This window comes from Pyxicephalus adspersus, chromosome 1 (genome assembly GCF_032062135.1).
Source record: "Pyxicephalus adspersus chromosome 1, UCB_Pads_2.0, whole genome shotgun sequence".
Classification (NCBI taxonomy): domain Eukaryota; kingdom Metazoa; phylum Chordata; class Amphibia; order Anura; family Pyxicephalidae; genus Pyxicephalus; species Pyxicephalus adspersus.
Window position 1 is genome coordinate 48,342,189 of NC_092858.1, and position 27,015 is coordinate 48,369,203.

At 37.0% G+C, this 27,015-nt stretch overlaps 1 protein-coding gene across 1 annotated transcript in view; it reads right to left on the reverse strand.

The window, feature by feature from the left end:
• The window catches only part of DGKH (diacylglycerol kinase eta), a 97,632-nt gene that overhangs the window by 20,820 nt on the left and 49,797 nt on the right, over window positions 1–27,015 (reverse strand). Inside the window, 13 exon segments of the mRNA XM_072399958.1 lie at window positions 1,740–1,868; window positions 3,456–3,759; window positions 3,916–3,919; window positions 4,088–4,179; window positions 5,081–5,162; window positions 7,817–7,956; window positions 8,322–8,430; window positions 8,578–8,740; window positions 9,485–9,587; window positions 10,628–10,753; window positions 11,407–11,513; window positions 12,827–13,019; window positions 23,919–23,999. Of these exon segments, the coding sequence (XP_072256059.1) occupies window positions 1,740–1,868; window positions 3,456–3,759; window positions 3,916–3,919; window positions 4,088–4,179; window positions 5,081–5,162; window positions 7,817–7,956; window positions 8,322–8,430; window positions 8,578–8,740; window positions 9,485–9,587; window positions 10,628–10,753; window positions 11,407–11,513; window positions 12,827–13,019; window positions 23,919–23,999 (1,633 nt within the window).

A 27,015-nucleotide genomic window follows, 5' to 3' on the forward strand; every position in this document is an offset into this window, starting at 1 on the left:
TTTGCCTTCCTCTGGATCAACAAACTAAGTGGGTTGAAGACTTATAACTTGTTTTCAATCTAAGTAACTAAACATACAATCCTTTTAAAAAAACATGTAATCTAAAAATCAGGATCTGATTCTGTTCTCAGAACTGAACTCTGCAAAACCCCTCTCCCTGCAGTTCAGCTTAATCTAATAACTTGCCTACTATGAATTGTTCTAAACTGTGTCTCTGTGGGCAGCTGTCTAGGTGGAGGCCGGGCTTCTACTTTTCACGTCAGAGCCTTGCGATCAGCAGTGAGCAGCACAAATGTAGTGCTACATCACATAATGTGCAATTGGAGGCACAGTGCCTTAATCTCACATCAGCGGTATAAATCTATGGGGCTCTAGGCTCTACAGGAGGTACATTTTAGGTTACTTCCTATGCACAACAAACAATTCCCTTTACACAGTAGATCTTCTACTTGCGGACACTGTGTATAGTAGTAACTTCCTAAAACCATGCAGCAAATACAACATATGCACAGTTCAGGAAATGTATCAGAATTACTCGTATGCATGTATCCCTAAGGCTTTACAATCAGGTGCCATATCTTCAAATTTAAAAAGATACTATATTTTCCTTAAAGTATCACTTTTACCTAGGATGGATTCCCAAAATGAAAAGGTAAATGTGACTTTTTTTATAAAAGCTTTTCTGTTTTGGTTAAAGAGCATAAAAGGACTTTGAAGCTGTCACCTACATCGTAACCTTTGTACATCTGTCATTCATAATCTAGCAGTGTTATCTTCTGCCCCATCTATACCTCATGACAAAACAAGCATACTCTATATAAACAGCTGCTCTTTAATATGACAGATGGGACTCCTGGGGCTAAGCTACATTAAGAATAACCTTTTTGCTGTTCATGCCAATAAAAACCAACAGAGCCCTAATGAGTGAAAATTATGTCTACTTGTTGGTAACTGAATTCATGTTTCATTATTCTTTTAAAAACATCAGTTTCTGCTGGTAATTCTTACATGCCCAGATACATACAGGCGCTCTGGCTCACAGCTCCTAGTTCAAATTACAGTAAGAAGATATTTTCATCCATTTAAAACACATCTAATACATGAAGGTCAGTTGTGGCTGAACCACACACTTATTAGCTAACAGGGAAAGATAAAAGCAGTATATTTCGTGAAACTGGTACAGTCAAAGTTTTTGAAGTGATTAATATAAACAAATCAGGGTCCCCAAGACATTCCAAAGTATAGGGGGTTTGGAAGATTTTTTAACACCAATGACCACGTGATAAAACGTGGTTAGTTTACATCCTAAGGACTTTTTACCAACTGCATAGTGTTCAAAATATTGTTAAACTGGTGTAATGTTAACTGGACTTATATAAGGCCTTTATGGTACCCTGAGGATATATAAAAAAAAAAAGCGAGTCCAATTGCATCCATCAACCAGAAGTAGTCATGATTCCAGGCTTTGGGCATCAACCCCTAGATGGGGGGAATTGTGGAACTCTGGAGAGAGTATGTGATGGGACCACCATTACCCCCCCCCCCTTCCCCAATGGATCTAAAAGCAGGTTATGTGTAATCAAGTATTTATTCTTTCCTGTACCTTTTCAAGTAAATTAAATTTATAACTAAAATAATAAGTCGATGGAGTTAACAAGACTCTTTCAACAGTTTCACCAAAAAAGTTTTACATAAATGCCTAATTTGTTAAATTCAAAATTTACAGCTACTACATTTACCTGATGAGATATCAAATTCCTTAGTGTCCTCATCTTTTTCCTCTTCTTTTGACTCTTCCAACTCTTTTCTGTACTCCTCTGCAGCCTGGTTTTCTTGCTCCTCAGTTTGTGCATTCTGCTCATCCACCACTAAGAGGACAATAAATCCGCCTTACTAACACAAAAAACACTTCATCAGTTAAATACCTCTAATTTAGCTATGTTCCCGGAGACTGAATGCCACAAAATATCAGGATTAGATTAGTGTGTGTCCATTTTTATTTTAAACTGTAAAAAAAAAACTTTACATGCAAACCATCAGATACAATTGTGCTGCTAAGACAAAAGGACTCCTTTTATCTTAACTTACCCTAGGCCCACACTATTTTGGCTTGCAAGCTACTTTTAAAATGACCAAGTCAAAATGATCTACCAACAATAAAAACTTGGAGTTTAATACCTCCAGTGCACAGTAGTGGGCGTCCAACATCTCTTTATAAAATAAAGTTCTTAAGGAGGTGATGACTTGCTCCAATGTGGGAGGCAGCGGTTGAATCCAATTACGCATAATCATTCTTCTGGCTGCCAACAAACAGACATTAGTCCAGCGTTGTAAAGAACGGGACATATCATTCTGGGGTGCACCCTCCCAGGCACCAAATAGGAGGAGAGAAGGGGTGTGGGGGATAAGGTATCCAGTTACATTAGATATGAATATAATAATCTGACGCCAAAACTGCTCAATACGTTGACAAAACCAAAGACGATGGGATAGAGAAGCATTAGCAGCATCACATTTGGGACATTGGAGATGCCATTGTGTAGGCTGAGCACCTGACGGTGCAGGCCTGAACACCTTATAGGCTCTATGTAACAACATGAACTGGGATTCTCTCCACACCTCATTTACAATAGACTTTCTGACTGTCAAATAGCCCTGTAGAACGACATCAACAATCTCCGGATCAGGGAAGTCTCTTTGCCAGCTTTTTACATTGGAAACTGATAGAGATTTGGTAAAAGAAGGCAGCAAATAGGCATGTATGTTAGATATATTTGGCGGAGATAATGATAACAGTCTATCAAAACCACTTGAACAAAAAAAAATCTACATACTGAATAGCCATAGATCTGAGGTATGACAGAGCCTGATTATAATACAAAGGATGGATCGCCCATCCAGGAATATCATATTTGTTTTGCAACGCCCGTAGGGGCAGTGTAGACATATCTTGTCCAAAAAGATCCCTAAAAGTAACCAGACCCTTCTCTTTCCATATTCTAAATGGTGCGTATTCCTGTGCCTGGGGAAACGATGGGTAGAGTTTATTTTGAAAGGCAGGGCTCCGCGATCTACTCGCGTTGCCTTTGCGATCTACCAGTAGATCACGATCCACCTGTTGGTCAGCCCTGCCCTAGGCTAATAACAGGCACCAGGTATGGTCCACACAAGTATGTTTGTGTGCATGATCTGGTCACAGGTTTACTTTCAGACTAAATCAGTCTAATACTGAACACAAAAGATTATTCAGTAAGCAGTATTATAATGCACAAAATGTATATAAAGCCAAATGTATTCTCAATTCAATATAGAATGTGAAAGGATTGGAACTTCTGTTGGGTTCGCGCTCTCTACCGGTATTTGTGACCATTGTCTGCTGTACAGAAAGTTATTAAAAATCAAATGTTTTTGTATTAGATGATGAAAAGGGGGAAAATATATAAGCAGCAACAAACCTTTTTCAGCTTGTTCTATGATTTGCCTGACTGCCTTTTTTAAGCTGTTGGCTCGCAGCATAAGCTGCTCTCGTGGCTTGAAGAGCTTTGGTGTGGAAGACTTTGCAATACTGTCCGCTAAATGCTCCTTGCTCTCAGATAGTGATTCTTCACTTGAGAATTCCTCCTCCACCTCTTCCTCAACAATTGGTGGTGTTAAATGGGTCAACAATGGAGCAGCTTGTGCTTCTGCATGGAGAGTCTGAAGCAGCAGATCAAGCTTTTCATTCAGCGTCGAACACTTAAAAAAAAAAAAAAAAAAAAAAAAAAAAAAAAAAAAAAGATACCGTAAAAAAACAATATGTCTGCAAATATTCTACTAGTAGCTTGGTTTTTTAGGATATCAGCACAAATAGTGTAATCACCTTTATACATTTTACAAAAACAGGTCCTTTTTTTTTTTTTTTTTTTTTTTTTTTACAAAGCTAGGGATACAAAGCATAAGTCTCATATCTGATCAGGGTTCGATAAAGGAATTACATGACCTTTTTGAAAATACACTATTTGAAGCACAAACTGAATTCTGTTACCAATGACATGATGACCTTTTAAACTATGAGAGCTCAATTCATTAACTGTAAACAGTCACTTACTTTGCAGAGGATATGACTACGGAATGCTTGTCTGAATTCAGAATCTTGGCTAGATGAGTGGCCACTGAGTCTTCATATGCAGAGATCTGAAACTAGAGACAGGGTGACTTTTTATCTGTGTACATTTACGTATAAAAATAATATATAGGAGACTTGGAAAGACAAGTTGTGCAGAAGATAGTGTTGCAGTGGTCTGATATGGTTATCAGACTGTGGCAGTTTTAAATTCTGATATCTCAGGCAAAAAAAATCATGCTCTCATGGTATACTGTGTAGCACAAAACAGTAGGTACATTTACCCTTAAAGGATTATTAGCTTTTGAAGGTTTTTTTAGAGACTGAACAAATTAGTTTATTACATGCTGTCTGCCGTAGTAGTTTAAAACTATCCTTTATTCAGCCCAGTGTAGTAGTGCTTATAACTTACCAGATTGTAGATTTTTAAGGCTTTTTGGGAACATAAGTACAGGCACCACCTATGCAATACTAAAAGTCTGTCTACACAGCTATACAGTGCACCACAGCAGAGATGGAATACTTACTATAAGGGCTTATTCATACAAGGCAAGTGTAAAAAATTAGATGTTTCAAAGTTTGGAAGGACTAAATAGGTAACCAGCTGCTTACATAGCGAAAACTGGGTGTGCCCACTGCTGTTAATTTGATACACAACTACAACAAAGTAAAATAGTGGCCATCACCTGCTACAGCTTTTATTTACCTTGGCTTCCATATCAGGAACTGTGAACTAAAAATTTGCAGAGGGCTACTCACTCCCGAAGGTGACTGGACAGACAGGAGCATATAGGGATGTAAGTAACAGCTGCTGTTGGGGTCAGCCTTAAATTAAAACAGTTTGCTTTGCTCTTCATTAGCAAAAGCACAATTTACTTTAAAATTTGCAAAAAGAAATATTAAACCCCATTTCACCAAAACTTTGCATTACTTAAAGGTTACCTTATTTGTGTTTTTGGCAGAACAGCAGATACTAACCTCTTCAGACTCCTCTTCTGCAGATATAGGAAGGATAGAGGTCTTTGATGGCAATTTCAGCTCATATGACATTATGCTCCACCTGCAATTAAAAGACATAATTGATAAAGAGTTTTATGTAATATACATGTACACAAGATACACACTTAGATATTTTCTACCATTAAAAAAAAAAAAAACTGTTTCAATTAGGACTAGATTTATTTGATTTAATAAGGACTTTAAACATTTGATCTGCACATTACCTAAAAGACATTTAAAGGCAAAACTTTTTTTTTTTTTTTTTTGGAGAGGGGTATACAATGACTCCATCGAGGTTGTATTGCAGTCTGTGTCTCTGTAGCTTAGAATTACGACTCCATTTCGGTTAATGACTGTTGTAACAAAAACCAAAAATTGGGGGAATACAAAATTTTAGGACTGTCTCCTGAACAAGAGGTAACCAACAAGCTTTTTCATTTCTGGTGCATGAATTAAAGGGAAACCTTCCCAACACTCAAACAGTAAAAAAAAAAAAACAAAAAAAACGCTTGAGCAAGTTTTACCCTTTTGTTTTGGCTTTACCCATACTTTATCACACTGAAAGCACTGGACATCTTTAATTCAGACTTAATCATAAAAAAATTCCAGCTAAATAAAATCTACAAAGTTCTGCAATTTTTTTTCTTTTTCTTCTCGGCTAAAATGAGTCAATGCTAAAACACTGAACCAAAACAGTTGGTTAACAACTTTAGGTCTCACTACAAGTGTGCTGTATTTGTCTTTGTTCATTCTTCCCTCAATATTGATTATTTGTAGCCTATTTCATTTTTTACAAGTTTTCCCCTCAATATCTCTTACTGAAATACAGATTTGAGCAACATATGATGATTCAAGTTGCCCCATGGACAGTTCCTCCCTATCCTAGATGTTTCTCTCTGCAGCTCCTTAGGAGATGTCAATGGCATCTTAATTCTTTTTCAAGCTCAACAACCTTTTAACACAGTCACTGTATTTCAGTGGTCTTTTGTAATGTGTCCATGGACTTCTGAAAACATTAGTGATCTAAAATAAAAATCAATAAAGATTCTATGTTGTGGAGTGATTACTCATTCAGTCTGCGAGTTGAGTCTCTGTTTCTGTCTGTGAGCACACTAGACAGAAACAGCAATGACCAGTTAATCTTATTCAACAAGAACTATCACAGAGATTAGTGCAGTTCTAAAGATAAAACATTTTCAGGTATGTGCTTTTTAATACATACATACATACATACATACATACAAAGTCATGTTCAATGAGTAGCACCAAGGACCTCTGGTATTTCTAAAACGTGTCTGCATATGCTGTTTGACTCTCATTGCTTTAAGCGTAAACAATTCTGCTGTTTAATTTTTTTTTTTCCTAACCTTTTCTAATCTTTTTTTTCTAAGTTTTTTCTTTCTTTTTTTGTTACACAAACTACTGAAAAGCTGTTGAAATTTTAAGGAATCTATTTTTGTTTAGTGTAGCAAGTGATATCCAATGCAGGTCAAAGCTGTGATCCGTTTTGGATATCAACAATCTTCCAGGCAGAGGTGGCAGTCTTCATTCATCTATGAGAATAATCAAAGCTGTCATTTAGGCACATGTGGAGTTAATGCATGCATGGATGGACATCAGCAGACAAGAAATACCCAGAAATGCTGTCCTTGTATTTGCTAAATACAAATAAAACAAATTATAAAAAATTTGCCATGTTGAATATTTCTTTTCGGACACAAATAATCATGCCAATTAGAGGAAGGAGCTATACTGTTCATCATACAATCACTATTAATTGTAAATGACCCTCTTTTTTGAGGATTAGTTCAGCACAGGTACCAAGGAGAAGGCCTGAATGCTTACTGCTCATGATAAATTTTGGCCTAAAAGCTATAAAATGAGTAAAAACCGAAGACTTCCCGCAGTTCTTCTAATGTACTAAAGTAGCCCTGGCAGTAAAACAGACCTTATTGGGCATACAATTTTTATGTCTAATTTTAAAACTTGCAAAAAATATGCCTTTAGCAGTATACCAGCTGTATATAAATAACCACAACAAATCAATAACACTCAACTAAAACAGCAACAAGCACTGTAAACAACTAAATAATTAACAAGTTGGCTTTTACTACTCAAACAAGCTCAATTTCTGTTTCTGAATATAATTTTGTATATCTTTCTGAAACTACCAATATGGAGCACATTATATGCAAAAATCTGCAAGTAATCCTGAAAAAAAGAACTGTTTATCAAGACTCACTTGATTTAGTATTGAAGGAATAGTTATATTTTCATGTAACAATGCTCTTGGCAACTCCTAGAAGACTGAAGAATCAGAACTCAAAATAAAGGTAAGGGGAAATGATGTGTGGCTATACACATGTAATGAGGAAGTGAGGAAGACCTGTAATCCTTTATACATTTTTTACTCAATATTTAACCATATCTTTGGGAAGTCTGTCATATGATTATCAATTTTTTCTCAGCATTATATGTATCAAATGCAACAAACTAGACAGACTCATCATGCAGTGCTGGTCACTTTGCATGAAAAAACTACATAAAATAATCTGCACCCCACATGTTGAGTCATGTTGATCAACATTTGAGTTTGAAGTAACTTTCTTTGCTTTTTATACAGTATTCAGTGTGCAAAATGATTAGTTTATATATGGTACAAGGTGTCCATTTCAACCTAACTTGAAAATAGTCTTTTGACAAAGGACAACTTACCGGTCCAGCATCTTTGTACTTGCACGTTCCAATTTTTCTAAAATCTGAGGAAGCTGTGTATCATCATCACAAGAGTTACCCCAGCCAAGCACCCGTGCCAAGTCATTTCCAGTACCCAGTGGAAGGACCCCCAGCTGACACTACAATGACAAATTGTGAGTGAATAAAAAAAGTGCATACATTTTATTGAATCCATAAAGAGATAATTTTAGAATGCTTGTGTACCCATGCAGAAAATAAGACTTCCATAAACTATTGTGTAGTAAGGTGTATTAGATTTTTACTGTAGTCTGTTACAGCATATACTACCCCATAGTAACTGATCAGTTTTAGACAATAATTACCTAAATGACATATTATGGCAATGTTAATAATGAGCATTGTTCCACAGCAATCATGTACCAAAAATTGATATTTTAAATAATGAAATGCACACATGCTACTGATACACTCATCATAGATAAGTTTACTTTTTCTACTCACTACAGAGATTTTACATACTGACCTGCTTATGTAGGCTTAGCCTATCTATCTCAGACAAAACCCAGCCAACACTTCCATCTCCTCCACACACAAGAATACGAAAATTATCGAATTTCTGAAATAATCGTAAACTAAAATAAAAGAAAAATGAACATATTTAAAATAAATACAAAATAAAAATTCAGCCAAGAAAAAAAAAATTGCATTAGTTTTTTTTTGATGTGATCCATACCCCAACTAAAACTAAATCCCCCAACCTATTGTTCCGAAGTTCTCACCCTAAATGAGGTCCTCCATTCATTAGGTCAAACACCTGAGCAGGATTTAACAACTGTTTGAACCTCCTGAGGAATTTCACACCCTGATTGTCTCCACTTTTGGAATTCACAAAAACAAGCAGTGGACTAGCACAAGAAGGTGGGCAAGTTGCTTTCCAGAACCCTGGTATAAGAAAGAAGATGGTTTAGGTATTATTTCACAATATATTACATTTCATGTATAAGAAAATCTATTGCTATGCAATGCAGTTTAATGTCCCCTTCTGTCATATCCTAAGAAACTGTACAAAAACACTTAAAAATTGGAATACATAACAAATACTTTTTATAATAGTCCTAACCATTGTAAAGTTCTGAAGCACTAAAGACTGAAATAGCAAGCAATGCACATTTCTGCCTGTTCAATTGTTCTACAGTCATTAGGTTAACCATTATTTACCTAAAGCTACATACAAATGCTAGATATTTGTCATAACGAAGGAGCATACATTTCCTAATCGCCTAAATCTAAGTGACAAACAGACAATAGAGTAAAGATTAAAATGTACCACTTTGATCATACACAACCTTAATTATTTAGCAATTTATTGCTACCCCCCAATACAATGGTGGTACACTGTTTGCTGATGGCCCCAACTGAGCAACATTACACACATAAAACTTATGCAATAAATGGAATTAGGATGAAGTTTCACCCAGAGGCAAAAATTCTGCATCTAGATTGCATATGACTATCAGTGAACAGTTGTACAAAACCCTAAATCAACAAAGTGAACATAATGTAATGTTTGCTGCAAAACAATGGAAGATAGACTGTAAGCAAAAAATCTTCGAAACCAACTGTAGTTCCCTACTACATTGATGCAGAAATCAGAAGTAAAAAGAAGAAGGTTATTTGGGTACATACCATCAGAATCTATACTGTTGAGTGCTGTTGGAGGTATTATAGACACCTTGCATTGGCCGAGGGGACACTTACGAGGGTACTGGTCCTTGCATGCAGTATGTACCTGCACAGGATTTTACAAAATTAAAGTTCAACTTTAAGCAGTTGTAGCATAAACAATGAGTTGTAGCAGTGCATTCATATTTTTTTTTTTATTTCATTAGCATGCATCTAGCAACATTTTTACTTTTAGTAGGTGCTTGGTATGGCAAGAAAAAGTTGTAATACATGGAGTAGTGAGTGAACCAGTATATTTCAAATCAGGAAAATATGTCCCCTCCTTTACTTTACTGCCCCACACAGCCAAACACTTCCTATTCTAATGCTTTACCCAGCAGCACAATACTTGTGATGGCATACCCCCCGCATCTTCTCAAATTTCCCAATACCAGCAAAGCATTAATCAGGCACAGCTCCAAAGCCACCTTTGATGCAAGAAATGCTTTAGTCCAGCTACTACCTGTCTTCTACTTCACCAACATCCTTGGGTTTTGAGGTCTTACCATTTCAGGAAAGCAACGTTATCCAACACTAAGGTGCTGACCTAATAAAACTAACTGTACTGAAAAGTGAGAGGGGCACGGGTGTTTGGGCTGTCGGTGAGGAGGATACTTTTGCTGTCCGAAATAGGCAATTGTAAATCATGTATATGTTAAAGGGGCATTTGAGGTCTATGTGTACAGGAGTTACTAGTGAAATATATCTCTGTTTCTAAGGGCTTTTTCAAATCATTACACTCCATAAAATGCCAGAAACTGTATCTTCAATATATTAAACACCTTTTCCAAAACTATTTATGCTAAGTGAAAGTGAAAGATTTTTCAAATATAGGCTAAGGAAAATGTTGGTAGTCTGCAATACTGATCTGTGTGCTCTGCATAGACCTTATCTTTCCACCAGTCAATAACATGTGCCTGAATTCTTTTCTATGTGTTAAGGAGGCGGCTGTTTGTTTTTTTGGTATTTATTTTACTTCTTTTACTGTGTTATAATTATGTACAAACATATTCTTTTAAAGAAACAAATATATTAAAACATCTGATGCACCATGCCCAAGCACACAATATACAGTACCAATATGAAATAATATTGACTAGTACTCACCATTGCTTTACACCAAAGGCATCTCCAATCCTGTAGACGTAGGACACTGCCACAGGTTTTGTCACAAACAGCACATTTGGCACTAACAGGAAGATTTCCCTCCAACCACTGATGAGGCATTGCTATCTGAAGAAAATATATTAGGAAACTTTACCAGATCCTATGATTGTAATTGAGTTAAGACTGTTAAATAAAAAAATAAAATAAAATTAAGGGCTCTAATAATAAAACCCTGATGTTGAGATTTCCACAAACATTCCTATGAGGGAATCTTCCAGGTTCATGTGTTTCAATGGCAGTAAACGATTCCCACCTGGGAATGCCAGATTCCCTGTTTTATAAATGGGAGTCATAGGTAATTTTAGGCTAAAAAAAAACAACACAGGCAGGAAAGCCTGTATTTCAATCTACAATAAAAATGATTTATTAAAGATACACCTTTTAAAAATTATTCTACTAAAATGATCATATGGGTTATAAAGTCTGCAACAGCACCAAAGAAGGGTGGCGTAGGTAGACCAGCGTTCAACATTATCAGGAAATTCAATATATTTTAAATTAATGCAGCACAGGTGTTTGGGGTCTCATACGAACTTGCAGTCTTGCAACGTAGAGTATACTTTAGGAGCTTATTTATGAACACTTAGAGCCTTTTGTGCTAGCAACAGGTGCACTTTAAAGCTAGGGCTTGAAATAATAACATTATTTACAATGTTAACCAAACAATAGTACAAATACAAACAAAATATGAATTCAAACAAAGGCTTCTTCATACTTACACCATCCTCATCCTCAATAATATCTTTCCCAATGGATGCCAACGTTGTCCATTTGCAGTTATTTGTTGCTCTTACAGCACACCTCTTGTGAGCTTTGAATTTCCACACTAAAAAGACAAAAGAAAAAATATTGATAAATTAAAAACTAAATTAAAAACTACTTACTCGGCTTTAACCTGATACCAGATTGCAATTTCAAGGACCTTCACACACCACTACTCACTATATACATAATGGGGCTGGAGGGGAGACTAACTGTGGGATAGGACGGGAGATCTACGGGAGACTATTATGTCAAGCGTGACTGGCTTCCAAGAGATACCTATAAGCCCGGAACAAGCAGTGTCAAGTTTTTTTGCCTCTGGTTGATCCACATAAAATATTTCTGCCACCTCTCCATATCAAGTTGGAGGCTTGTTGAAGAACCTTGTAAAGGACATGGGGGAAAAACTCCATGGGTTTTCAGTACCTTGTTGAGAAGTTTCTAAACATAATCACTGCAAAAATGAAGGAAGTGATATTTATAGTGCCACAGATCTAGTCTGTTTTGCAAGATGATGTTTTCAAACAATCTCTCTCAGCAGCTGAGCTAGAAGCTTGGGATGCATTCAAGTGGCCTTGTGAAAATTTCCTGGGCAACCATAGGTCTCCTGCATACAAGGAAGGAATTCAGAATCTGCTTGATTCATACCAGAAACTGGGTTATCGCATGTCATTAAAAATATATTTTTAGCACTCACATCTGGAATTCTTCCCGAAAAAATCTTGGTATGGTAAGTGACGAATAGGTAGAACGTTTTCACCAGTGCATTCAATTGAGAACCGCTACCAAGATTTATGGAATGAAAGTTTGATGGCTGACTACTGCTGGATGCTGTTTGGCGACAATCCAGACAAAGAGTACACAAGAAAATCATACTCTAAACATTTCTGAAGAAACAATTTTACCTGACTGACACTGTTCAGTAGATCTATACCACAGTGTGCCTTATTTTACTTCACACTGAAGATGTATTAACATTTACTTAATGGTGCTTACGTTTTAGTGCAAAATACATGCTCGTACAATGTTAACTATAATAGTACTCATAACTCAGGAACCGTACGTGTTAGAGAAAAACTGTAATCAGATCTGAAATCTGCTCGAAAAACTGAAAAGTTTGCGGTGGCTTCTGATGATTATCAAAACTATTTTTTACCTGTGTAATTTATTACAAAAAAAAAAAAAGAAAAAAAAAAAATAAAATAAAAAAGAAAATTAGGTTGTAAATATACAACTGCAATGTGTGACTGGAATTACAGCATCAACATTGTTTCAGTTAATCAGAATTATATAATGCTATCTTTGCAAAATGAATAAGCTTTTATATCAAATTTTGGGTGCTAGTAGACAAACATTCTAGTGGTTAGTACATCCCACAACCTACTGGTTATACCAGTTTTGACCAGTGACAAGTTTCAAAAACATTAAACAAGTTTACTGTAAAACACAAAATGAATGTAGTTACCTCGTAATGCTCTCTTGACTGCACTGACTTTAGTGAACTGATCCAGTCCTCCATTTCTTTTCTGTTCTCTGCACACAAAATTAGTCTTCTAAAAGGAGTGATTATCTATAAAACAAAGAAAAAACAAATCAGTTTAAAGTAAAACTTCACTGTCTTACAGCTTCCATTGCAGAGCAATTGATATTGTTACAGAGGAAGAGGGTGCAAGCTGCATGATATCTAGGCAGAGTGTTTCATTTACACTGCTCAGAATCGCTGCAAAGCTTTATAATCACTTAAACTTTGCATATTGTCTTGATGACAAAAAAAAAAAAAATACTGTGCGAGAGTGAGGGAAAAAGCCCCACTTTCATCTTGTAACCAACTGTACGGATTATCCTGATCCCGGCAGATGCATGCTCAGACTGTTACAGTAAAGAGCTCTTTTTTTTTTTTTTTAAAGAAAGAAAAAAATATTTTGTGATGAAACACAAGTGATTTCTGATGGATAAGTTAGGTCATTACTTGTCAGGAAATTTGCAATAGAACATACAGATGAAAGATGAAGATCCATGCGGAGTGGTATAAGGTATCAAGGTAGCTGGGACAGACAGAAGAATTTTACCAGAAGAAAGAAAATCAATCATAATAATGCATTTTGTTTTGAGCATTACATTATTTTTTCCCCCTTTTCTATTCTAATTGATCCAGAAAAGAAGAAAACTATAAATAAAGAGAACTGAAACTTTTCTTGTAATCAGGTCCAAGTCTAAATTTAACATATGTTTTTTTTTAAACTACGTACATTTTAGAAACTAAAATAGTAGCAATAAATAACTTAGATAAATAATAAATTATAAAGTTAAAGTAAAAATTCAGATAAGGCAAAATGTAGAGGACAAAACTTTAAATGACAAACTTAAAATATGTGAAAACCTTCAGGTCCTGAAATACGCTATGCACAGTAAAAAATAGACAATCAACTGACAAGACTTTCCCAAAGGCAGATCCTGAACAGAATATTGTCCCAACTAGAAAATGCTAATTACTTTGGTATTTGAATCTAAGACACCATTTATATTGTAACTCGATCTGATAGTTTCCAAACCATTGGGAAACAAATTTAGAAGAGGTGGGGGAGGATGCGCCACTCACATATCTGAGCTAACAAATATAGTCATTCAGTGACACAGGTGAATAAAATGTGGATAAAGTAGAACAAAACAGCCTGCTTAAACAAGGGGAGTCATATTCACATGAATGACAAGGTATTTATATAATATGCTTAGGGTCATAAGATTTGTGACACGGAGAACATAAGAAAAAATGGAAATAAAAGAAATTAGAAAAATGTTAAGCTATTCCATCCTGATAAAAATAACACTAAGTGCAGTCATTAGCTGCTAAATTACAGTGTTTGGTTTTAGAATGAAACCAGAGAGTCACTTCTTTTTAACAAGGAGCAGAAGCAATAGAATAAGTGTGTAGAGCGATGTGAAAGAGCTCATTACAGCCATAACAGGAAGCAGATCATGTCTGCACAAAAACGTGGGTGGTGAAACGGTGGAAGATTTCACCTTTGAAATACCATGCACTGGAAAACCTAATTCAACAAATATGACGAGAAAACAGATTGAGTGACAATGACAAATAAAGCTATCCTTTCAACAAAATCCAAACCTCACAAACAGCCAAAAAGTAACAGTGCGTATATGCTCACAATTTTACTCACTTTTTTTTTTTACCTAACCATTACAAAAGAGCCTTTAACCTTTTGAAGACAAACAAAACAAGAAGTTATTAAGGTATTACTTTTTTTTAAAAAAAAATTAAAAGGTGTGGGTTACTAAGCAAGAAAGAGATTACTATAGCAGCAATTTATTGCTGCAGTGGGAGCCAGGGAAAAGCTCAATGTGTCCTGTAGCTTACAAGCAGCAGAGCTGGGGCTTATAGGATAATAATTGGAAGTGTGTACGTAGCTTAAAGCAGTGAAATAAAAAGTCAACATATTGCATATCCACATAATAAAGCCAAGATTATATTTAAATTACAGAAAAGTATTGAGTCATTTCACTGCAAATGCTAATCTAGAAAAGTCACCCCTGGTTCCTCAAGGAAAAACAATTAAATGATGTGGAAGCCACTTCTAATTTTGGATGTAGGCACACTTTTCTGCTGGGGGAGAGGCCTTAAGGGTGTAACTTCCTGCATAGTTCAAACGATCGCATCCAGTGTGTGTACATTATTGGTGTACTATATTTGAACGATCGTATTGTTTCAGCATGTACAAAATTGTGCACAATACGATTGTTTAAAATAATCGTGAATATTGTTGATCAGTCATTAGTCGTTTGTTTTCTAACGACAATAATTGCACGTGTGTACCTAGCCTTACCTTTGCACCAGTCCTCCACCACTGATAACCTATGAAAGCCACTGCACTCAACATTTTAACTACTAACCTCTGCACTTCTCAACTTTGCACCTGTCCACCACTGCTCAACACTCCGCAACCCCACCACCACCACCCCAATCCCACCATCTGGGTCTCATGGTGGGTTTGCTCGCTGCTCAAACTAGGTTTATTAATGTACGGTTTTCTGCTCTTGTTTTTTATGGGTTGTAATTGTACATCTTTACCTGTAACTATAGCATTTTACAGTCTTTGTACAATGGGATGTGGAGAATATGGCAGTTGGAGCATTGTTTGCGGTGAACCCTGTTTAAAATGTTTACACATATACATTGTGTTCTGTTTTACATGTTATTTTGTTATTTGTTGACAAGAGTTTTTTTACTTGTCTTGTAATTTCTTTTTTGTTTGTCTTATAACCTTTGAAAAATCAATAAACATATTGAAATACAAATACTTAATGCTTTCCTCATTAGTTGGGAGCCAAATGTATGTTTTATTACTTCAGTCTTATTTTATAAGGAACACTTATCAACCTGAAGCAGAGGAGTCATAAAACCACAATCTAATCTCAAATCCACTAATGAGCATTCAATGTTTACCTTTAATCTGAAGGGGGCTTTTACTCCTGTCCCACAACCTTCAGGCTCCTGGGATACAAACATCCCTTATAGCAGGAGGTTGTACATTTTCAGAAAGGTGTATCGCCACAGTGCGAAATCAGGTGATGTCAGCAAAAGGAGAAAGCATATGGTGGCGCCCGTTGTCCAGTCCACGCTGAAAAGATGACAGACAACAGAACAGCGCGGGACCAATCAAACTACGATCATGGAGGGATCCTAGCCCATCCTTTAAGGGTGTGTTTTTTTTTTTTTTTTTTTAAACTGAAAGTCCTGCTCTAACAAGTTAGAGATTTACCAACTGGCAAAGGAATTAATAAACTTGTGCCCCTCCATAATGTCTTTAGTGTATCCCTTTTGGGTACAGATGGTCACAAGATGATAGACTAATTTAATTCGAAAAAAATTGAAAGTGTCTGTGTCCTGAAAATGTCTTAAAGCAAAGCTTGAGACATTTATGGGTACAATTTTAGACTTTGTGGAAAAATAGCTTTGTGCTTTTCCCACTGTTTTGGAACACGGTACACATGCATGGAGACCACCTTCTACATCACAGTCTATTGAGCATTTCAAATAGGAAACAGCAGCAGGTCGAGTTGCTAGCAACATATTTGAAGACTGGTGTATGCACATATTTTGCTACCAGCAGGACATCCGCCCATCTATGGCCTGATTAGATAAAAGTCTTTTAAGCAGAAAATCTACTCTATATTTTTATTTCTCAACTTCCTTTTTTTTTTCGGTCGTATGATGAAACATGCCATGCTTCATGAATGCCAGATACCTGCAGTATTCCGAAGTCATAATTGGTCTACCCTGAGGACTGCATGGAGGCTTTGTGCAGAGTCCATAATGACATGCTCATCCACTTTCATTAACCAGCATACAAAACAATCAATGTTAAGTATTCTCTTTGTGGCTGTAGAGAATCCAGTCATTACACAGACCATTATCGTAATTGTTTTTAAATAAGGGCTGAGACCGCAAATAACATATGTTACAGGATCCAGTATTTGCCTAAAGTATGCCAATTCCCAAAGGATTTAAATTCCAGAAAGCAGGATTAAAAATACCCACCAACCTTTTGAAAGCCCTACAATAAACTCCACAAATATGTTCATGCTAACATGATCATATTATGCAAAACAGGTATAATTAACCTATCCACCCTCCTGTAAATATACACAAAGAAGCACTGTACTTCCTAATGCACATTAGCTTGAATGTATGGTACAGTAATTCACTAAAAGGAAAGGCTAAACCCAAATTATCTCTACATGGGCTATTTGAAATAGACTATCCTCTATACAATAAACATACCATTACCTTGGTGCTTAATAAAATGGGTTAACATTGCCTTCTTAAACCCACCCCAACTGAAGGTAGGTGTAGGTGTAGGTGTGTGTGTGTGTGTGTGTGTGTCCATGTCCAAAAGACAATTGGCAAAGTTATTCTACGTACACACGTCAGATGATTTCCGTCCGATTATCGCTTTAGGGCGCTCAAGGTAATGAAATTCTTTTTATTCGCCTTCAACACATTCAATTGGCACAGTTACCTGACCCAAGCCCTGGCATGGGCTAGGTAAGATAGACATTAACAGTGTTTGCAGATTGGGTTTTTCTGTTTCCTGTCAGGATCTTAGCCAAGGGCTAAGAACAGTTGTGTGCTAGAGATTCTGTAGTGTCAGAGGTGATGAAAAAAATTTAAATACAGCTTGCATATGCTTATGTTAGTACTTTAATTTTAGATGTTTATATTGATAGGTCTGAAAGCACAGGTATTGTTACTTGTTACAAATTTTTATTCCACATGGCACTTGCATTTAAAACTCTTAAAACTTTTAACCAGTGATATAGAAAAGGGCACACCAATGATTGATTGATATGTGTTGGTGCCATTTGTCCATATTTTTATATCCAGGACTTGGTAATCTCTTGCCTGACTGTGACAATATAGTTTCACCTCCAGCATCAGCTGAGACAGCAATGTGGGAAAATTTACTAAGGCAAGTAAAACCACTGTACATCCAATGCTACTTCTAGAGACACAATCAACAGGGTTTATTTTTTTGCTGACAGATATCAACTATAGAGTTTATTTGTAGCTGGGGTTCTCTGCTTTCTCAGCAGTTGATTGTTGCCAAGTATTCTTCATAAAGGGCATACAGTGCAGGGCAAGCAGTGTTTGCTAGATAGACTGAATGCGCACTCTAAATTACTTGCTTAACCTCGAACAGTAAATCTCATGGTATTTATAGAGGTCACTTCATACATAAAAACTATTAAAGCCAGTTACATTGCTAGTACATAAAAATCAACAGCAATGATCATTGTCTATTGGGTACATGCAAGGACAATCAAAGGGGGAAGGAACAAGAAAAATAATGATCTTTAGAATATAAAATATAAGCACATCTGCAACTCAATTCAACAAATTTTTTTCTATGAAAGGTTGTCCACAATGTTTCAATGTACAGACTGCAAAAGGTTATGGACATTTAATATCCACGTAAAAAATTAAATTTCACATATTTTGATTTGAATATCAAGACAATTCCAGTTTTTCCATTTGCTGTCTGTGTAGTGTGGAGAAGTTTCCCCTGCACTTTCTGTTCTAGATATTCAACAAGAAATGAGAGGAATTGCCTTTCTAATCTGTTGTCACCAAAACAAATGTCTCTTGTTTTCCACTCCCCTTTAGTTCAAGTGACAACCCAATATTGTTGAATCTCTCCTCCCTTTCTAGTTACATTGTTTACCAGGACATAAGATGTGTGCGCACACTAGATTGTGTCCACTCTGTTTATCAGGAAATAGCTCCAAAAACACAAGGGCTCTGAATGCCACCCATGCTATATTTATAACCACAAAAAAAACAATACAAAAAGTTAAAAAAAAAAAAATTGAAAAAAAAAAAATAAGGTTACCATAGTTTTACTATTAACTACAATAACACACTCTGCTATTTGTCAGAAGTAGTACCTCTACTTTAAACTCACTTTTCTTGGAAATTTGATAGTCCGTAGTAGCAATGATAATAACAACATAATGAAGTGCAGTTACAATCATTTTTATAGCTCTGCAAGAATTATCAGTCCAAATAGGGCTCTGGCTGTAATAGTATGAACATGTTTTATTTAGAGCTGGCATGGAATTGTAAACAGAGCACAGAACTGTACAGGATCACACTGTCAAATTTCAGGTCAATTTATTTAGATGCTTCATCAAAGGGTATGGAACCTGTTGGACTATTGTAATGTTGTTAGTGACAAAAGCTGAGATGATGCAGATCTGATAAAAAAATTGTGGAGATGTGTCCTTTACATTGCAAAGCTATTGAAATGATTCTGTTTAAATGCATCATTACAGAAAGACTGTTAGGCTATGCTCACATGCTCAAAAAGACTGAAAGATGCATGCACGAGCACTGTACATACATAAAGCACAATTCTGCTCTATAGAGAACTGCGGAGCGGAACCCCATTGCGCTCTCTCCCCTTCACTTCTACCAGGACGGATCCATGAACGACATCGGACTACTTTGGAACTGGCCAGCCATTAGATTTTTCTGGGAGGCAGGTAAAAAATAGACCTTTTAGATACCGGGCCAGATACCACAAAAGTCATTACTAGATGACCAATATAACTTTTTATCTATAAATAAAAAACATTATGCCATGCTGGGCATGAATAGCAAGCCAACAGACCGGTATCCTTTAGACCACTAAAATAGGTTTGCAATATATTTTCTTCATTGTGTTATAGGTTTTTTTTTAATTACACTAAACTGACAGAAAGATGAACAAATGCTGTAATACCTTACTTGGTATGGTTGTAGGCAATCCATCACTACTGTGCTCAATTAAATATTGATTTTCTAACTGAACTCTGACTGGAGATAAATGATTAAGCTACTTTTAGTAACTTTTCTTCAAGGTTTCTCACACAGACATTTGCTGTGTAACTGATTAAAAAAGACCAGTCCGTATAAACTACTAAATATAAATACAGTTGTTTCTTGCAATTCGCACATATTAAGTCATTGGAATTGGCTTCTGCAATGTTTAGGCTGGGTAAATATTTACTTATTTTATATTAAGTGTTGAGGTTTTCATAGACTCTGCAAGCCAGAGGAGTTCCTAGGGGTTCCTTGAGGAATAAGCAGTTTGTGACTCAGGTCAGTTTATCTGACACCAATGATTTTTTTTGGCAATCTGGAAGGGTAACAATCCTCTTACTGGCCAACAATCTAAGAGGAATACTTCCTACTGATCACCATGCTAATAAAGTGTGAGCTGTGAATATATTGATGCTAGCAGGAGGTCCTTGGGACCTGATCATTATTTCAAGGCTTCTCCCATTTTAAAAGGTTGAGAAACACTGAATAAATTCTATTCTTATACTAGATATTATATTCTATGCACCAGGCAGCATAAAAAGAAGTACAAATGCCTCCTACCTCAGATCTACTCAAGGAAAATACACTAAGAGCAGAAACAAGAAACACAATTTAGAAACAAAGGGTCATATTACTAGGATAGATGGCCCTGAATAAGAAGTCGGCCCCAAGACGATTATCGGACGAGAATCTAGCGTGTGTACAGTGCCCTTCGTCCATCGTCTGAGCGACTGTCCTGGTGGATCCACAGACGATGGACGACAAACCATCGTAAGGGAAGGGAAGGGGGAGAGAGCGCAGCAAGGTGTCGCTTCATCGTCCCTCACCCCCCTCCATAGAACAGAACAGTGCTGTATGTACAGCACTCGATCATGCATCGTGCAGTCCTTAGTCGTTGCAAAGGATTGTGAAAGATCCTTTCCAACAACAATTATTGCACGTGTGTACCCAGCTTTACTGTAATTCCAGTTATCAGAGTTGCTGCGCAAGTTTGAACACCCTATCCCATCCAGCAATTAAAAGGCTACCTTGGGTCATGGTAAGTTGGAACAGAGCTTTTTTATAATAACTCACAGCTTTTAAAACCTTCATTTAATTTTTTTTTTTTTTTTTTTTTAAAGAGGCATTTTATCATACTTTGGATTGCAGGAAAAAAAACCCTGGGCTAGTATACCGAAAAAAAACACACAATCCTGACCCTATTCAATACGTTTACATGAATGTGCACAAAGATGACTAAACGATTTGTATTCCACTAAGCCAGGGGTGCCCAACCTACGACAGTGGGCATTTTATTGCTGCAGTGTCATCACAAGGTAAAAAAAACTATACCCGTCATACCATGCTACCCTGTCACATATATCTGGTCACTTCCCTTCTGTGAACCTAAATTTCTCAGGAACAGGGAGATGTAGGGTTCTGAAGATGTAATAGTAAGAACATGTACCCCTTGACAATCGGACACATGAATTGCACATCTCTGGAAGTATCTATTGCAGAGATTCTTGATTTGTCCTCTCTTATTTGGTGCATGTATGTTACGGTAACTAGAAACATTTCACTTTAATTTCAATTCAAATTAAAACTTTTCAAGTTTTAAACATTCATTTTTAATGTTTGTTTGCATTGTTGGCTGCGAGTTTTATCCCAATGTCAACAGCGGCCCGCAGATGAAAAAAGGTTTGGGCATCACTGCTCTAAGCTATCTAAAATGCAGTAAACTCACAGTTTGCAACTAAGCCTGGAAACACAGACTTTAGCAATCTGTATCAACCATCTTTAGAGGATATCTCTCCCATAAGCATTTAAATGTTTACTTCCATTGTAAGGTAAATAAAAACAGAAAAAAAATCTTTAAAAAAATCATTCCAACTGTTGAGAGGCAATCTGCTAAAAGCCAAAAATATCTCGTTTTCCATCACACTAACATATGCAGTTCTGTGGCATTTACACCACTGAACTGTCAAAGAAGGAGAATTTTACAAGTCCATCTGTTTTCTTAAAACAAAATATCAGTTGTCAAAGACAAGGAGTTAAAAAAAAAAAAAAAAAAAAAACATTCGATACATTATAATTATGTATTTTTGTTATATTAATATTAGTTGGGGACAGGTACACTTTATATCCTAGGTTATATTGGTTCTGTTGGCAGCAGAAATACAGAAAACATCTTAGGACCCAGTCACATATTAGCCAGTGACAGGACTTCCACGAATAAATTTACCATCTTCCGGAGCATACCTGGCAGCAAAAAGACGCTCCGTGGTTGATCACCTCCCACTAATCTGATGACTCTTAAACTAGGTTGTAGATGCTGCAATTACTCAAAATAGCAGCATGAAGTGAGCTCAATATTACTTTGTATTATTATTTAGGACACAGACAAACTCAGGTGACAGACTCTTTGATAGCGTTATATAGAAATGTGATAAAAAAAAATAACTAACATACCCTTGCAAAAAATCAACAATCAGTTATGTCAACCCTTGCAGATGCAAAGAGGTACAAGCCAAGGCTGCTTCGTCCCCACTTTTCTTCAATCTCACCCTCGTCCCTCTTCTACGCCTTCTCACCTTCAACCCACATTTCCCGGGAATACCCTTTGGTAACACAGAACTTTAAATCACGGCTTTGCCGACGTAAAACCTCCTTTTCATCTCTAACTCCAAATCCTCCCTTGTTGTCATTATGTATCTTCTATCCCATTTCGGTCCTCTTGCAGGATACTCATGATAAATCAGCGGCCCTATACCTGTACCCCAAACCTAAACCAACTTGGAGCAAACAGTTTTCATTCCAGTGGGCTAAATCAAGCTTCAGGTATCTTGAGGTACAAATTCCAAAAAATCCATTGCATCTTTATGAAACTACCTTCTCCCCAGCCTTATGTAGCATGCAAGACTTCTTTCAATCTTGGCCCTAACTCCTCCTCTCCCTCATGGGTTGAATAGTCTTTAAAAAATAGTGGCCTTCCTCAGATTACTGTTCCTCCTTCAAGCACTCCCTGTTTTCCTATCAACTTAGGAAACACTTTATTTGGGGTGGTAAATACTTATGAATCGGTCATTCTGTCCTCCTCCAACTGGTGTCCAATGGTGGCCTTAACCTACCCAACATCAGACTTTACAACGAAGCGGCTCTCCTACATATTTCTCAAGGACTGGCTCCATGGCCCCCCTTATTTTTTACCAACTTAAATATAGACCTTGCACTCTGTTCCCCCTTTACATCCCATTTTCCTACTCCATCTCCATAAGGAAATCTTACCTGAACCTATTGATCAGTACCCACTTCTTTCCCCCTGGACTCACCTCTCCCATCTTCTGAGCCTGGGCAGACATAGGTCTAACCTCAGTACGATTAATACTCAACCCGAAAGCCTATTCTCTAACTGAACTACTACAGCATCAAAAAACTGCACAAAACTGTTTTCTCTTCCTTCCAATCACATGGCTATGGCCCCACAGTCACCCACACCCTTTCTGCAACCAACTGGCACAATCCCCTAGACACCATGCTGTTGAAACCGAAACATCCACCTCCAAAGCGATCTCCAAATTCAGGCATGGTAGGATGGCACCAACTGTTCCCCAACCTGGGGGTATCAATTCTGCTGAAAATGATGTGAGTATTCTGGAAAGCGGTGCCGTGTCTGTGCAATATTGCAAAATGTTCTTTAAACTACTTCACAGAGCCTACATTTCCCCATCAAGGGAATACCATTTGGGCCTGTCAGAATCCAACAGTTGCCTTAAATGTGGTACCACACAAGCAGACCTTTACCATAACTTTTGGAACTGTCCCCTAATAAAATGTTTTTGGAGACAAATCACCTGTTACATACAAACTAAGTATGTCAGCTATTTGCCCTTCACCCCTTCATGGGTGATACTTGGTATGGTGGGTGGAGAAGGTATCCGCTACTTCTTGGTGTCAAACGTTGTTACTCCTATCTGCTGTATGGAGGAAATCTGTACTCCATGTCCACTATGCCCCATCCCCCATTGGGACCTTGCCATTCTGGAGCATGAGGAAGTGGTAATTCCACCAATATGCACATAGACCTTTTTCCATTCCAGAAGAACATATTACCGTAAAGCTGTTGTTCACATTTTTTGTACTTGACTCCGCGACACTTGCATCTGACAAGTCCACCTCATCAAATATGAGTGACTAGAGAAAGAAAGAGACAAACAAAAAAAGTTAGGATTATCAACAATACATTTTTACATCCCTCTACAGATAATATAAAAAATACTCTAATGAGAGAAATTTAAAAGTCTATTTTACTAAGAAAAAAAAAAAAACTTTTGCATCTGACTACCCAAAAAAATTGATATCTTATGCAAAAAGATATTAAATGAAGAGCTGTCCTTGCCATCCAAGGTGATCAAATTCTCTCTATTTTTCCCACACTGTGCTAAAAACATAAGAAGGGAATTTGTGAGATCACTGCCTAACAAACGTCATGACAACCCATGGACTAGTCAAGTCAAGATAAAAATAACTAAATACTCCAGGTTTTGGGTTTCCCCAGAGTGTGAAGACACTGAACTAAGGTATTTGTGAGAACCCAAGAGTGTCTTGGAAGGCATTCTTTGCTCTACCTTAAAACACTACATAAAATGAAAAAAAGGCTATTTTTATTGTATCAAATCACTGACAGTCTGCGTGGGTATATTCCTGAAGATGAAAAAGTAAAGATGAAACAATTATGTGAACTAACCTAATGATGATTTTACCTTTACTATGCTTTGATAAATCTTACCTTGCTGAATGGTGTAGCTACAAACATACTCTAAAAATGCCAATAAAATGGCAGTGCTGACATGGATGAGGAAGCTACTTCTTTCTTTTTTTTTTAGGACTTTTTATTTTTGTAACTTTTTATGCAACTCCTATGGGAAATCTTATTTTGGCAGCACAATTACAGATTGCCACACACAGTACCAGGGACACAGTGTTGCTTTATTTCAGGAAGAAACCCACACTATATTTATTCTCACTGTTTGACGTCAAAGAACGCTGTAGAACTGAAATTCAGTTTCATAGTTTTCCAACATTAAACCAAATAAGGTAGTTTAGGCAGAATTTTACTGCCAGTCTATGCAAAAGGTCTAATCTCTAAAAGCATAAATGACGAGCTATTCTACAGGACTGAAAAAACCCACTTGTGAGTAAAATGAAGAAGCCTTCTAAGTATAAAACATAAAATATAAGTTCCTATATTTTTATATATCCTATATTTAAAGCAGACCAAAAGTCTACGAATCAGACTTAATACTGAATATCTATTTTCACCTACTTGCATTGGAATCCCAGTCCCCCTTGGTGGCTGTGTCAGCTTGTATTCATGAAAATGATTATTATACTGTATGTATGGAAGCGGTCATCTTGTGTGTGGCAAATTGCCTTGCCATCCAAAGCCCTCCCTCACTGCTCACGCTCCCTGCCCAGATGCTCTAACCAATCAAAAAGTCAGTATGTAGTCTTCTGTGATTGGTTGGTGCTCTGTCAAAGATGTTACCTACAGATCAAGCCATCATCACAAATCAAAGTTCAGATCTTGCATCCCACTGCCATACCAGTCCCCTGCATTGTATCATCTTCATTATCTTTCCCTATGGAGCCCACGGACATGCTCATCCATTAAGCCCATAGTTATCCTAATACGCATTGTCACCCTCATCTGTGGAGCCCGTTATCAACCTATACCATGTTGTCACCTTTGTCCACAGAGCCAGTTGTCACACTAATCTTTAACTTACATGTTTTTAGGAGTTATTTTTTTTTTTGCCCGTTCCTACCTCACACCCTCCGATCACAGCCAGCATCCTCCTCCACACTGGCAGTGGTTGTATGCATGCATTTGTCCCTGCAACGTGTTCATTTACAGGCAAACTGCAAATACCAAGAGTTTTGAAGAGGGCATTCCTTGCAGTGAAGCTGCTCTGCCTATTCTGTAGGATTCCTCTACCTGCTTCTATGCACAAGAATTTTAAAAAGCACATTGCAGCATTCTGCCACTGACACTCATTCACGGCTTTTCAGTGCTGAGGATGATACAGTTCTGCAATCAGCTGTGTTTATCTGATGCATGGGGGCACATTGGACCAGTGGTCCCTGAGGTAGGGCCATTGTCCCCCTTAAGCCAGCAAGTTTGGTGTATGGTAATTTAGTTAGTGGGCAGCTGAAAAACAGCATGGGACAAAGGAAAGCACATTACTTATTTATTGTTGTTTCCTGAAGCAATTGCTAGGGATCTTCAGGTAGGTCAAGTTTGGCTTATGATTATATTCTAAAGCAAAGAAAGGTCAACACACAGTCAGGTAAACATCAATATAATCAAGCAATAAATGATCACTGCAGGGGTTAATAGGATGGCATCACCTTGCTCATTCATGGCAAAATGACAGGATCTCTTTGAAGCTCACCCCTCAGACAAAGTTATTTTTCTCAACTTAACCATAGCTAACTGTATTGACTCCAATACAAAGTAATCCTTATATAATATATATATTATATGCTACTCTACAGTTATATTACAAGTTTAACCCTTGTTTCAATAGATTTTTTTTTATTTATTTTTTTAGAGTTTATTTTTTTACTAAATGTAATAAATATTGGGCATATTTTGGAGAGTTATGCCTAAGATTTATAGGCCTACAATGTAAAATAAATGCAAAAAATGTACCGCTTTTGCGTAAAAATACAGACAGAATTAGAACGCCAGGGGGGTAACAAACCTAAACATTAAAATAAAGAAGAAAAAGCAGGGGAGGGCTATGTGAAGAGTACTTAATCAGGGGTGGACTTAAAGAGACCCTTTTCATTTGCCATGAAAACAAGGTAACAGTATCTCTCCAACATGGTATATTATATATATACAATATTATATTAAATAAAGTAGTAGTCGCCAACCTTTTCGAACCTACGAACAACTAAACTTACGGGCTCCAGACTGGTCCTTGAGTGTCACTCAAAGAAGAAGAAACTTCCTCAAGATTGATGTCATAATGCCAGAACCCGCCCACTTCCCAATCACAGGCCTGAGCCTGCAATGGGAGAGTGGGCAGGTTGTGTCCAGAGACACAATTCACCCACTGCCCTGAGCCTTCGCTCTGTATAGGAGACATGATCCACAGCTCTGGGCGGTGCGCACATTTTCCAAGTGAGCGGATGCCTGATT